The sequence below is a fragment of the Poromitra crassiceps genome (genome assembly GCF_964638095.1).
Source record: "Poromitra crassiceps genome assembly, chromosome: 6".
In the NCBI taxonomy this organism is placed as follows: domain Eukaryota; kingdom Metazoa; phylum Chordata; class Actinopteri; order Beryciformes; family Melamphaidae; genus Poromitra; species Poromitra crassiceps.
In genome coordinates, this window is record NC_139627.1 from 44,212,281 (window position 1) to 44,226,251 (window position 13,971).

At 44.2% G+C, this 13,971-nt stretch overlaps 1 protein-coding gene across 1 annotated transcript in view; it reads left to right on the top strand.

Annotated features, from left to right (window-relative positions):
- The window catches only part of arhgap15 (Rho GTPase activating protein 15), a 66,469-nt gene that overhangs the window by 12,033 nt on the left and 40,465 nt on the right, over positions 1–13,971 (top strand). Inside the window, exon 5 of the mRNA XM_083639326.1 lies at positions 1,190–1,279. Coding sequence (XP_083495452.1) covers positions 1,190–1,279 — 90 coding nt within the window. The remainder of the gene's footprint in view (positions 1–1,189; positions 1,280–13,971) is intronic.

The following is a 13,971-nucleotide window of genomic DNA, read 5'->3' on the forward strand; positions in this document are numbered from 1 at the left end:
GTAGTGGTGTGGTGTATTGCATGTGTAGTGGTGTGGTGTATTGTATGTGTGTGATTGTATTGTATGTGTAGTGGTGTGGTGTATTGTATGTGTGTGATTGTATTGTATGTGTAGTGGTGTGGTGTATTGTATGTGTAGTGGTGTGGTGTATTGTATGTGTGTGATTGTATTGTATGTGTAGTGGTGTGGTGTATTGTATGTGTGTGATTGTATTGTATGTGTAGTGGTGTGGTGTATTGTATGTGTGTGATTGTATTGTATGTGTGCTGGTGGACCCCAGGAAGAATAACAAATGCTTATGCAGGTGCTAATAAGGATTAAAAAAATATGTGTGCTGTTTGCTCCCCTGCATTGCATAATAGTACCGTACATACATGAAGTGTAGATTATGTAACGTTAGTATTATTCAAATAAATCTATCGCATTTGTTCCAGTATATAAACTATTTACACGATTAAGTATTGTTTTTTCCACATCTAGCATTGATTTCTTTTTACACGACAAGCAAAAAATCTCTTTCAAAGGCAAGCCACTATTTTCCACTGGTGTAAATATGTCCCATATGTATTAGAGATTAAATTCCCTGTTTGGGATAACTTTTTGACTGACACCAAGAAATCAATGATATTGTTTTACAAGATCCCTTCATATGAAATAACATGCTTACATAATCTTAATTCTCTCTTCTTCTTTTTCCATCCTCAAGAAAATGTCCTCGTCTCGAAACAGTTGGAATTTGCTGAGACCACAGGAAAGGGCAATAATATCTAAATGGACCGGCATGCCTTTTACTTTGATTAGTTCTTGCATGAAAAGCAGTATTCTTTTTTTTTTTTTCAAAATCATTTCCCTCTGACTGAAAACAAAGTCGTCCGCATTGTGCCGCGGTTACACACAGCCGCTTTAATTGCTGGAGAAATGATACTGGGCATATTGAAAATACACTCAACTCTTAATTCTCATTTGACCAAAAGATAGCGAAATAAAAAATCATGAGAGCAAAGCAGAAATAAATTGGTCTTCTATTATTGGATTGCATTATTGCACTCACCCTATTATTGCAATTTGACTTTGTTCAAACCTGGTGATGGTCGTTTGGCTCCAAAGATGCTGTGAATATGCTTGTTTTTTTATGCTTGTCAGGTACCATGTTTCCCCCCCTCTGACCTTCTCCCCGCTCTCTATTTAGAAACCTGGAGGCAAGTCAGACGGAGTGGACCTGTGTGGGGCCGTTATCGAGTGGACAACCGAGAAGTCCAGCCGCAAGAATGTCTTTCAAGTAAGATAGATGTCCTCAAGTCTCAAGATGGACTGACTTACAGTATATCCGCTTACACCACATAATGTACTTCATAGTGGGGTTCGACAGAAATGTGTTTTTGAAGGCTGAGACAAAACCTTATGTATATTATTATTATTTTATTGAAGATACCAAAAGATAATTTTTTAAATAATTAATTAATGAATTAAAATTGAATTAATTATTATTATTATTATTATTGTTTAGCTAAAACTCACTGTTGAATGCTAAAGCTCTCCATTGAAACGCACCCAGACTAATGAAATTATTTTCGCATTACCAGTAACCCACAACTATTCATACCTGCCAAGTGCCAACATTAGAGCAGTGGTTCTCAAAGTGGGGGTCGTGACCCCTCGAGCAATTGTGACATCATCAGTGATGTCACTCGAGCAATTGTGTGCCGCGAAGCGCAACCACAGAACCGGGCTGCGTTATTATAGTAGCAAGATATCTTGAGGTGAGAGGTCAAGGGACCCCATGCCAGTTTTTCCATGGCCATAATTTTGACAAAATTTGGTTCCGTTATTAGCCCCCTTTCGGACAAGCTGTATGACATGGTTGGTACCAATGGGTGCCTTAGGTTTCATATGATACCAGTATCTTCACTTTAGCTTTAAAACTGAGCCTGCTACAGCCATTTGATTTATATCATACTGATTATCAGGAGAAATTACCAATCAAAAGCACAGCAGGAGAAAGGGTTAAAAATCGGGATTGTTGATAGGTATGCTATTCAATGGTAGGGTAAACTCTGGGATAGATTTGACTAGTGTTTCTCAACCACTGGGCCGTGGCCCACTGGTGAGCCTCAGAGCACCATCTAGTGGACCTCTCACATCAAGAGAATGATAGCCTTTCATCTTTATTTGGGAAGGTGGTCCAAGGAAATGTTTTAACAATCAGAAGAATTTATAAAAAAAATAATAATAATAAAATTCAATCACAATTCAATTAAAAACTAAAATTTGCAAAGAAAGTGAGGCTACTATTAGTTTTCTTTTTTTAATATCAGATATCGCCCTGTCAGTTTCATCCACCTCTGATACGATGGAGGTTCGGTGAAAAGTATATTGGCAAATCAATGTCAGTCTAATCTTACTTTCATGCTAGAAGCTCTACAACAGAAGTAAAGATACAATATATGCATCTTAATCTCAATACATCCTCTCCACATATCAGTTTGAACATATGTTGCAGTGATTGGTCAATTCTACTGTTAATATTGAATTTCTACTAGTAGTGTGAGCTTTGAGCCATGGCCCTGTGTCACTGCAGGCTGTGTGAAGGCTGGGTGTTTTGGGCGGGACTGTCTTTGGAATCCACGTCCTCCGTTGTCCTGAAGAGCTAAGCAGCTTATAAACAGTTTTCAACTTCTTATAAGGTCATATTCAATATTTTCCCGAGGGCTTTGTCTTTGCGTTAACCACCTGTTCTGCGAAGCATTTTCATTTGAGTTGTATTTAAAGGTGACGCTGGGACATCTTTGCATTTTGCACATCGGCAGACATTTCTATTTTTGTACAAATTAGACTCGCAGACCCGCACAGTGGTGCTTCTCTTATTGCCTTTTGAAGATAATCTTTTGATAAAGCCAAGAAAGCCAATTGATGATCAATTCATCGGCGGGCGAGTTTTCACCAGAAAACGCAGTGATGTCCGAGAGAAAGGGGAAACGAGGATGAGGGCAGATTTCCAGATCTCATCAAACGCTTAAGACACTCCGTGGCGGCGGAGCGCTACTCTTCTGCACAGCATTTCAGCTCTGAAATCTTAATGCAGGGAAGATTAAAACGGGAATTACAACATAATCTTAAATAATCCAAGTGCTGTGGACAGAGACGTGCTTGTAATGTAGACGCAAAGCTATTCTGAGGTCTGACAACATTGTCAATCAAAACCAGGATTACAGTTAAAATTAGCATGGCAAGTTCCTGTTATTTTTTGCTAAGAATCTAAGAAATACCTCTGGAAGATAGGGAGCCCAGATAGACAGATGCGATTAAAAACATAATGGCATTATTTTTTATGCCCACTTAGGTCACAATTTGCCATGCCACAGGCGATCAGAGTGAGTCTTGTTTCTTCTTAGCTGTTTCAAAGAGGACGCCAGCATAACCGCTTCTTGATGCTTTCAACCACATTATCACAAGGCTGGGTTTGTGTTTCAATGTGTTTCTAAAGGCCACTTAAACCTCGATAGGGACTTCAATAGTGATTTCAAATGTACAAAATTAACAAAATAATGCAAAGTGGTTATTTTCAAATTCAGTACCTGTTCGGTAATGGAATTGATGTCACCGATTCTAAATGAAGATCGATACCAAAATTGGAAGTTAAAACGAATTTATGACATTACCACAAAATGGTATAAAATTGGTACAAATGTTCTATAAGTCTGGTTAGCTCAACGATTTTTGTAACAACTGATGAATGAATTACAAATTTGTTTAAATTAATTGATTAATTAATTAATTGATTTTTGAGTTTGCGTCGACTTTGATTCCGCTTATAGAATCGATGTGATGGAATAGAGAATCGATGATTTTGGTGTCGACTCTCCATCCCTACTTGTGTATGTTGAACTTTAAATGTTCACACAAGTGCCTCTTCTCAATAGGAGGCACACAGACGTTGTTTCTTTCCACCCTGCTCTCCCAGTTGATATTATTCCCTCCATTCCCATAAAGAGCTTCCTCCCTGGACAGTGTTGTCACTGACAGACTGGCGAGCCGGAGCCAAAGGTTCACGACCCGGGCCGGTGCTGCGCCTCTGGGCCTGCGTCCACCTTCTAAAACCTCTGCGGCTCCACAGCTGTTTTTCCCAGCTCTCGCTCCAGCAGGCTGCAGGAAGACCTGCTCTTCCTACAGGAAGTGATGGCTAAAGAGGATAGAGGAGCGAGCTGAAACCAACCTCTTTCGGGCGATCGTCTCCTCGAAAAAGAGAGCCTTCTCTCTCCTATACCCATAAAGTTGAAAGCTAGAGGGGGTTCGATCAATCCATGAGGGTCCGCTCAGTAGGGATTAACATAGCTGTGGTGTGCTGGAGAGGGCGTGGAGTGTGAGTTAAAGTGTTTGAAAAATGTTGACAAAAATTGGCGCGCTGAAAAAGCACTATTCCGGGGGGAGTCTGAGTAGTGTAGAGTTAAAAGCGCTCGCCTACATTACCGCCGTGGAGACCCGGGTTCAATTCCCGGCAGCGGTACTTCCGGCTTAGTCAGACGTTCCTACAGACACAATTGGCCGTGCCTGCGGGTGGAGAGCCGGTGGGGTATGAGTGCTGGTCACTGCACTACTGCCTCCTCTGGTCGGTTTGGGCGCCCGTTCGTGGGGAGGGGAACTGGGGGGAATAGTGTGATCCTCCCGCGCCTTACATGCTGCCCGTGAAACCACTCGCTGTCAGGTGAAAAGAAGCGGCTGGCGACTGCACATGTATGAGTGGAAATAAAAAGCGCTATTCCCGCTCGCTTTGTTTTGTAATGCAGGTTTCACGGCAAATGCGGGAAGATGTTTCAGAAGTGTATTGAATCTTCTCTCATTGTGGATGATGAGGGACACAGGTCCTGATCCAGAATTCCACAAGCAGGGCAGAAGGGGCAGATAGGAACGAGGGGAGGATGTCGCTGGGGCTATTGTCGCCGCCTCGCAGTATTTACTCAGCTGCGCTGCCTTTCTACGTGACACTCTCCTCGCCCTTCCTTTGACTCATCAATATCATAATCCCTGTCCATGGCTGCGTATTGTTCTAGAGTAAGTGTTTTCTCTCGGCCGGTTGTGTTTTTTCCCTTCAAGGTTCATCCACGCTCAAAGATAAAAAAAAAAAAAACTCTAGAAATGGTTCCTGTCCTGGAAACAATGCAAGGTTCCTGTCCACGGTGTCCTTTATCAAGCTATCGGTGACACCGATGGCCGAGGCAGTGAAATGCATACCTTCCAGCAGCGCGGGGGAACGGCTTCTGCTCTGTGTACGAACACTCCTGACACCTGGGGGACCCCCAGATCTTGTGGCACACTCACGGAAAGAATGCTAACGCAAACAAAGATGGAAACGAGAGCGGTGTGGCAAGAAGTTCTGTGATTGTGACAGAGCTGAGAGTGGGCCATCGTTTACTCTCCCATATGCCTCTCAGGTTCCCCATAAGAAACGTGTTTTCCTGCACAATAGAGAGAGAGAGAGAGAGCTTTGCTCCTTCAGTGTAGCTGGCTGACGGTTATACAAAAATATACTCCAACTACGGTACTTCACAGTATATTTGTGTTGGGAAAACTTCAAATGGAATGGCAGACAGTCACGATAGCGTGGAGGGCAATACATCATATTTTCATTTCATTTCTTAGCATCCTCAGCATTGATTAAACGTGATCTCATCTGAGACAGACTAAGGGCTCAAAACGCTTCCCTCGAGGCTAATAAAACTTGAGACTTCTTTGACATTGCTCAAATAATGAAAAAGAAGCACAGCTTTGAATAAGTGGTGATGCATGTTTCATGCATCTCTGAATATCTAAGTGCGTGTCTGGCTTGAGTGAGTTAAAAGCAAATAACAAAAGGAGAAACAGTCCAAATTGCAGCCCCAATAACCCCCCCCCCCCCATAGAATTAAAGAGAAAGAAAAGTAATATGTCAAAGGCGTCTGTCTTTGTCAACTGGCCACTGCGACAGAGACGTCAACGCTTGCATCCCTCTCTCATCATTAATTGATTGTTTGGAGTTTGGGGGCCGACGCTCGCTGGGAGCTCCTTGTAGCCTTTCTGCTTTGACAAACACAAGCTCCCTTACAGTCGCAATCTGGAAAAACAGACTCCAAAACAACAAGCGAGAGAGAGAGAGAGAGAGAGAGAGGACCCAAACAACTCCCAACAAGATGATGAAACGGAGCCTGAGGCTATAAAATAATGAGTCCACTTCAGTTGAGGAGCCCTAACCTGCCACCACTCTCCAAAAACAAAACCCACATTGCTTTGTCTTGGACTAATCACAAGAAAGTTTAATATTCCTTCCAAAAGACCTACGCCACCTCACGGATGCGTCTCCGCGCGCGGCGTGTTAAAGGTGAATTGCGCTCGCAGCATTTCAGCCAAATGTTTTGGAGGAGGTTCTCGGGTGGCGGGGTCAGCGCGCTTTGACAGAGGCTGTTTTCTGGATGAGGTCGATGTTTTTTTGACGCGGCTCCTGAATATCAATATAAAACTGTGTTTATGGCATCCTCCGACAGCGTAAACACACCATACCCAGCCACCTTTCCGTGACCGCAAATTCTTCCAAGGGCCTATAATTGGGAATTAGTGTCGGATAGTTATTTCCAACTGTGATTTGGACGATACACTCGAGGAGGAGTGATACATGTTTAGAGATGACTTGGATGTAGCCGAAGGAGATAGGAAGAGCCAGTCGGAACAAGCGAATAGTAAACATCTTGTCCTCCACCAGTGATGTAGTTCCACCCTTGGGTCAGTTCCATCCAGTGTCAATGCTGCCCCCTAGCGGCACAAAGGCAACATTATTCACTGTTGTGCACCGCAGACACAGTTCAAGCCCATATAAGAATTGTATAGGGATACTATAGGAATATTATAGGAGTACTATCAGAATACTATAGGAATAATGTAGGAATATGATAGGAATACTATAGGAATAATGTAGGAATATGATAGGAATACTATAGGAATAGTATTGGAATATTATTGGCTTACTATAGGAATACTATAGGAATATTATGTGTTGTGTGTATTGTGTCCAGCCGCCCCCTAGCGGCACAGAGTCAACATTACAGTGTTGAGTCCCCATTCATTGTCATTGCCGCCCCCTAGCGTGAGAAAGTCAATGTTACAGTGTGACTGACGGACGGACGGACGGCCGGGCAAGCGGACCGACTGAAAGCGATCTGTAGTCCCCCCTTTGGTGGGGGACAAGTAGTTTGCGGTAGCAGAGTGCAGTCCGTGTCCTGTGTGAACTCACTCCTGATCTCAGGATGTAATCGTCCAAAGCCGCTGACCTGAGTACTTTCATGCCATCTGTCTTAAGCCAACGGTGCTTGATTGCTTCCTGATGCCTCGCCGTGATTACAGTTTGCGAGTTAAAGAGTGGCTTCATCCCAAAACGCACACCGCTCGCAGACAAAAGTTGTTCCTGACCCAAATAGATCAAAACCAGCGTATGGCTTAATAACCCTGCTCAAATGTCCAAATGTCTTCACTTTCCGTTCACCTCGAGAAAAGTCGACGCCATTTATTATAGCAACTGCGCATCTCTGTGGCGTCTCTGTGGTGTCTCTCATAGCTGGCGTCTTATATCCTCTACCTCATGGGCATCATGCACTCAGAATGATATGCTCAGCAGTGACGCGCTGATAAGTGTTGTGGCTAATTGGCCCAGGAGGGTTGCTAAACCCCCGGCTGTCTGAAACTGGGTTGTAACTTGTAACTGTATATTGCTGTACATGAATCACTTCCCATCGTCACGGTAATATGTTGTGTTAACTCTAGAGGGCCACACGGCCCAGGAGATGTGTTCTGCTCTTCCAACACGCTGTCCTAGGTGTGCTCACTCACAGCAGCAGGGGCGGCTTTAGCTCAGGAGGTAGAGCGGGTCGGCCAATGACGCAAGGGTTGGCGGCTCGATCCCCGCTCCCTCCCAGCTGCTGTCGTTGTGTCCTTGGGCAAGACACCTAACCCTCCTTGCTCCCGATGGTGTGTAGGCACCCTGCGTGGTAGCCTGCCGCCATTGGTGTATGAATGGGTGAATGTAGACTACCTACTGATTGTAAAGCGCTTTGGATAAAAGCGCTATATAAATGCAGACCATTTACCATTTACAGCAGAGTGAGATGTGTTCTGCTCTTCCAACACGCTGTCCTAGGTGTGCTCACAGCAGAGTGAGATTGCGTCATTGATGCGCTCCTTTTTTTGTGTGTCAATATCTGAGTTACGAAGGCAACGTTTTCCCAACGTACCACAGGAAGGGAACACGCGCGGTATTTGTGATAAGCTGCGATGTATTTGTTTCTGTGAAGCATAATACAGACAAAAGCCAAATTTGCCAATACTGGCATGAATAATAATAACAACCATAATTTTGTCTAGCATTGAGCATAAGGCTGCCGGTGTTTGTTCATGCATTGCTTACTTCAACAAATCCTATGACAATAACAAAAACAGTAAGCAGACATGCAATGCAGAACAAGCAAACAGAAAATAATCATCATCATCATCATCATCATCATCATCATCATCATCCAAAAAGAGTTCACTCTTCCCTGACCAGCTCTTCCAATATCCAGCCAAAGCTTCTCATTGGAAGAGCTCATCATCCATAATCTGATGCTGCCAAGATGGTTTGTTACACAGAACCGTCTGACACCTCGTCTTTGGAAACTGTTTGGAAAAGGGCAGGCGCTTTCAAAAACTACCCGGCAGGCGATTGGATGAACCATCTGTCTATCACCTGTCTGTCACAGGCTCGCTTCTCGCCGTCGTCGCGCCTAAACCCCGCCCGTAGCTGCATCTGGACTCTGATTGGTCCGGCCCACTGCTGGGACAGAGTTAAACCAATACATGTAGCTTGGAGATGGACTTCTCTCGCCTGATCGTGATCTCGCGAAATCCAGCTGCATCGCAAGGTTACATTACATGATCTGCTTCCCTACAAAATTCACTACAACAAAACATATCTTTCGTGTATCCCACTGCTCTGTATGCACTGGGCTAAGGCGGCCACCTCACAGCTAGAAGGTCCTGGGTTCGATTCCCACCTGGGGCGGTGAGGGTGTCAACCCCTCCCCCCCCCCCCCCCCCCCCCATGTCTTCAGTGTCTACTGCCCAGGTGGGATATCTTGTGAAAAAGGTCATGCATAAAATCATCAAGACCAGTGACGACTACGACAGAAGTTGGTCCCTGGGTGCCCTAGCAGCTAGCTGGCTGCCCCCCGGCGAAGGACTTTGCCAAGTCTGGATCAAAATGAGCAGAGACTGTATTTCACCGGCCACCGGCGGCATGAGTGTGTGTGGCCCTGTCTGTGTGTGTTGTAACAGGTGTCGTGTGACAATAAAGACGGGCTTGTCCGTCCGCTTCTTTAAAAAAAAAGAAATCCGAGAAGATCAAACCGACGTTGCCGACATTTTGATGAAAAACGCAGCTTCTCTCAGGTCATCCCATCATCTTGTCTTCAGACATGCAACCAACCAACCATCAGATTGTTCTGTCATTCCGGATTGTTATTCTCGTTGTGGGGGAGCGAGGAAAAGGTAAACATGGGCAGCCCTGCGTTGCTGTGTGGGTTCACGCACCTTTCTAATGTTAGAAGATCATTCCTCTCTGGAGACTCCCAAACGGGGAGTTAATCTCTTGGAATGACACAGGCTCCGCTCGGTCCCGAAGCAGAGAAAAGGTATTTGTGTTGTGGCCCCCTTACTCTTCTCAAAGCTGCTTACATTGAAGTGGGCATTAATTTGGTTCTTGAGAGAAACAGTGAAAGCACAGTATGTTAATCGCCAAAACGGTGGACGGATTTAGACGTCCGACAGCAGATTGCTTCGGAGATTACAACTTCCAAATGAACTTCTCCAGATAAAACCGCCAGCCTTTACTCTGAGAGATCAACAACAACATGTACGGGACTGCGTTTAATGGTGCTACCTTTATCTAGAGCCGTGTTCAAATTCACAAAACATCAAGAGGAGCAGCCGAGAAGAAAGAGAGTTTGTGAAATGTAAATTCAGGATACTTTACATATTGTACAAATGATGGCAACATCATAAACATTGCCGCGGCCTTAGAATTAACATTCTTCTCAGGGCAAACCTGACGAAACGGCAGCACATAAGATACTCTCTTCTTTCTGCTGTGAGTCGACTCCTTCTTCTTTTTAATCTCTGTGAACCATATCATCGCAGTTTGACACATTCACAGATATTTTGTTGCAAATTGGAAATAATTAACTTGGCAAAGTAGAATGCTTCGACGTTGCATTGTTCCTTTATGAAGAAGCGTAATTAATGTTTAATTTAAGAGCCAAATGCAAATGTATAAAGGCACAAATGGCACTCGCCTCTCTGCACCACTGTGCATATTTAAATATTAATGGCTCCAGTCAAAATAAGGCCCAGACATTCAACTTCCTCTTTATTATGAAATGTGATGAAAAAAGATGATTTATTTCATATTCTTTTTCATTTCGCCCAATGCAAAACAGCACTTTGTGCTGCATGGTTACGGCAACTTCATTTCACTTTGCAGTGATACAAAACTTTTGACTGGAATTTTTTTGCTTTATCTTTTCGGCAGTGTGGGTGGAATGAATAGACACCATAACTACTGTATACCCTGCTCTCCGTCTGTGGACGAAGCAATTTAAATGTGCTTTACTTAGACACCGGATGTGTCTTTGTGTTTTGATTATACACACTTGGGAGTTTGTCATGTCTGTTCCCGAACCAGCCAGTGAAAACAATGTGATCTGGTTAATTCCTTCTCTGTTTGTTCAATGCCTGGGATCAAATATTCACATGTATGTCTATTTGTCTTCAGTCAGCGTGTGTGTTTCTGTCACTGGAGGCCTTGTAGGTATCACAGTTTGGATGGTATCACGTCCTGTGCTGTTGCCTCCTCCCATGTGGACAAGGCGATCGAGACGAGAGGCCTGCAGGGTATCTATTTGCTTTCATGCACATTAGCATCTCGCCAGCAAACATTTACCACAGAGTGACCGTGCTAATTAAAATCACAAACTGCGGTTCAAGAGGGCCGCGCGCGTCGGGATTAACATCAAGGCGAATTACCGAGTTTGCGAGCGAGAACCTACAGCTCAATGCGAGCTTTGACACGAGAGGCGGCGCGCCGCAACACTGCACCTTTGTGCACGGCGAGATTAGGACAGCTGACATCAGGACTGGAGGCTGGATGTGGCCGCATTTAGTTGAAAGAGCTTATCTCCATTTTTCATTAAGCGAATGAATAGACACGGAGAGTCCGCTGTCAGCTCTTCACGCTGCCGCTGATAATCTTTAATGCATCTTTGACCATACCGCTCCCAAAGAAAAATGCTTGATATATATATTTTTTAAGTAGTTCGCTTTCTGATTAAACTTCAGAAGGACGACGACTCCTTATCGGGGAGTCAGATAGACTTTGGCGTGTAAAAGGCTGACATTTCAATGGAGCACTTGTGTTTGGGAGATGACAGGCAGAAGAAAGTGGCGAGCGAATGTTCAGGATGCATTTCGGCATGGCTATCCTGCAGAACGCGTGATAAATCCACCATGCTCTTAAAGCCCATGTGCCACGAGGATTTCAGCACTATACTTCCACGTCGAGGCTATGGATCTCAAGATAAGTTGCAGGGACATCTTTCAAGAGACGTGGCTTTCTTCAAGGCCCAGATTTAGGGATGAATTTATGCATGGCCTATTTACATCAGGCGACAATTGTATGAAATTCACGTTAAATCATTTTATGCACCCTTTTGTTTCAGATGCTCACATGTAATATTGATATTGTTGGATTAGGGTTCGATCTCGTTCCTTCGTTCAACTGTGTCTGTCACACGATATTTCAAGCTCTCCTGATCGTAATTTGACAAAACTTGGCGGAATGAGGGTCGGACTGGGACTAAAAAACGGCCTGGACTTTTCTACCCAGACCAGCCCACCTCAACCAGCCCGCGACGCGGCTACTCCGCAACCGCACAATTCTGAGGGGGCAACATTCGGCAACGACCGTCTCCGCCGAAATGTTTTGCCGGCAACCTTAGCTCGCAGCCGAATTTTTTTTGTCTGTTTTTCTAAAATGTTGGTCGTTTGAAGCCAGATTTAGAGGAATATCTCATTTCAAATTAACATTAGACTGTTGTGATGTCATCATTCGGTTTTAACCATCAACATTTGCTCCTTTTCTCATTAGGGTAAATACTGTATATTTATTTAGAAAATGTTTGTCAATTATATCTGCTGTTATGGTTATTAGCTTAGTCACTCACTTCTACTAGCTTCTACACTATTTCCACAGGAGTAATCCTGTGGGGATTCCCAAAGTGGGCCGCTTTGTTTATTCGTCCATGTGTGCGCAAATATCTCAGGGAAAGCTGATCAGACTTTGAAGACATTTGGGGAAACGCATATTCAAAAACAGAGGGCACTCGGTTGAGAGCATACCTCCGCCAACCTTTCTACAAAGTTTCATGGTGTTAGGTGACTCCTTTTGGAACTTACGCACCTTTTTGTGATTGGCTATGCCCATTATCACGCCCCCTTTTGGCCAGTGCAAAGTTCCGTGCAAATCTGTTCATAACTTTTTGAGATATCCTGCAGACAAACAGACAGACAAACGCGGGTGAAAACACAACCTCCCGGCCAACTCGTTGGCCTAGACAACTCCATTGGCGTAGTTACAGTAATGACATTGATTGGCTCAATTACAGGGAAAAAAAAGGGAAAAAAAGGCTGCATATTTGTTATTGATTGGCCCAGAAGGAGACCATGTTATTCGTTGTTTACTGTTGCCAAACCAGAAAAGACAAGACAAGAGAAAAGATTACAGTACAAGGTTGCACTTGCGATCGTTCTTAAGCAATGAGAGGTGGAGCATGGCAGGATAAAACATACATAGATTCATCCCATTTGAAGGTAGTTCAGGCTCTGTCCCTGTTTTTGCATTTCCTTCTCACCCATGTATTTCTCACACGCTTGCATTTATACGAATAGATCTAAAGGTTTGATATGTATTCCAATGCACCAGTCTCTTCATAACTTGTCCCCCACAATGCAGCGTGAGTGTGTATAGACCCTATTACTGACACATCCTGGGGCAGCCTCCAGGAAAAACAATGTTCCAGAGCAAACACGCTTGTTCAGATGCTCGTAACCCAAGAAGAGAGGGATCACAAATACACTCTGACAAGGATTGCGCCCGTAACCATCGGCCCTTTTTTACATCTGCCATCACAAAAGGATGCTGCCTAACTGCTCCTGACGCGTTGTAATGAAGTCAGAAAAGTCAGGCCTCCCAAACACTCAGAAACTTTGAAGGTCTGTGTCGGGTAACCGGATCGCACGAGTGGAATATCGGGACAGGAGGATGTGGGAAGCCACTCCCTAAGGCTACGGCTGACTCGCCGAGCACGTCGGTTGATAAAATATGAAATTTTCCTCCTCAGAATTCATTAAAAGGGTTTCTGTGACATAAAGAATTACGGTCCGGTCAGTCTTTTTTCCACGCCATATTAAGATGATTTCCCCCCAAATAAAAGGGAAAAGGTTATGTGGATCTGAACTCCTCACACTGCCGAGGAATTACCTCCTTGAAGGAACGGAGGAGCGTTATCGTTTCTTCGTATTAAAATGGATCAATACAAAATGCTGCCGGTCTATTCCACATGCGATATTATGCGTTCACTTTGATGTTATTTTTTGCCTCTTTCTGGTGCAGTGTGGGCTCTTATCAGTGTCATTTCAACCGCACATGACAATGCTGACCTTGGTGTCATGCTTTGGCAAAGACTTTCACTAACTATGGTTATTGTATTTGACGGCGTCAAACGCTGTTACCGCACCGTTGGAGAGATGCAGAACGGGGACAATATTAAGATGACAAGCAGCACGCTAATTGTGTTTTCCCCTCTGACGAGACACTGTTGGTCTCGTCTCTTCTTGCTGTGAAACGTGAGCTTCTTGTCACGC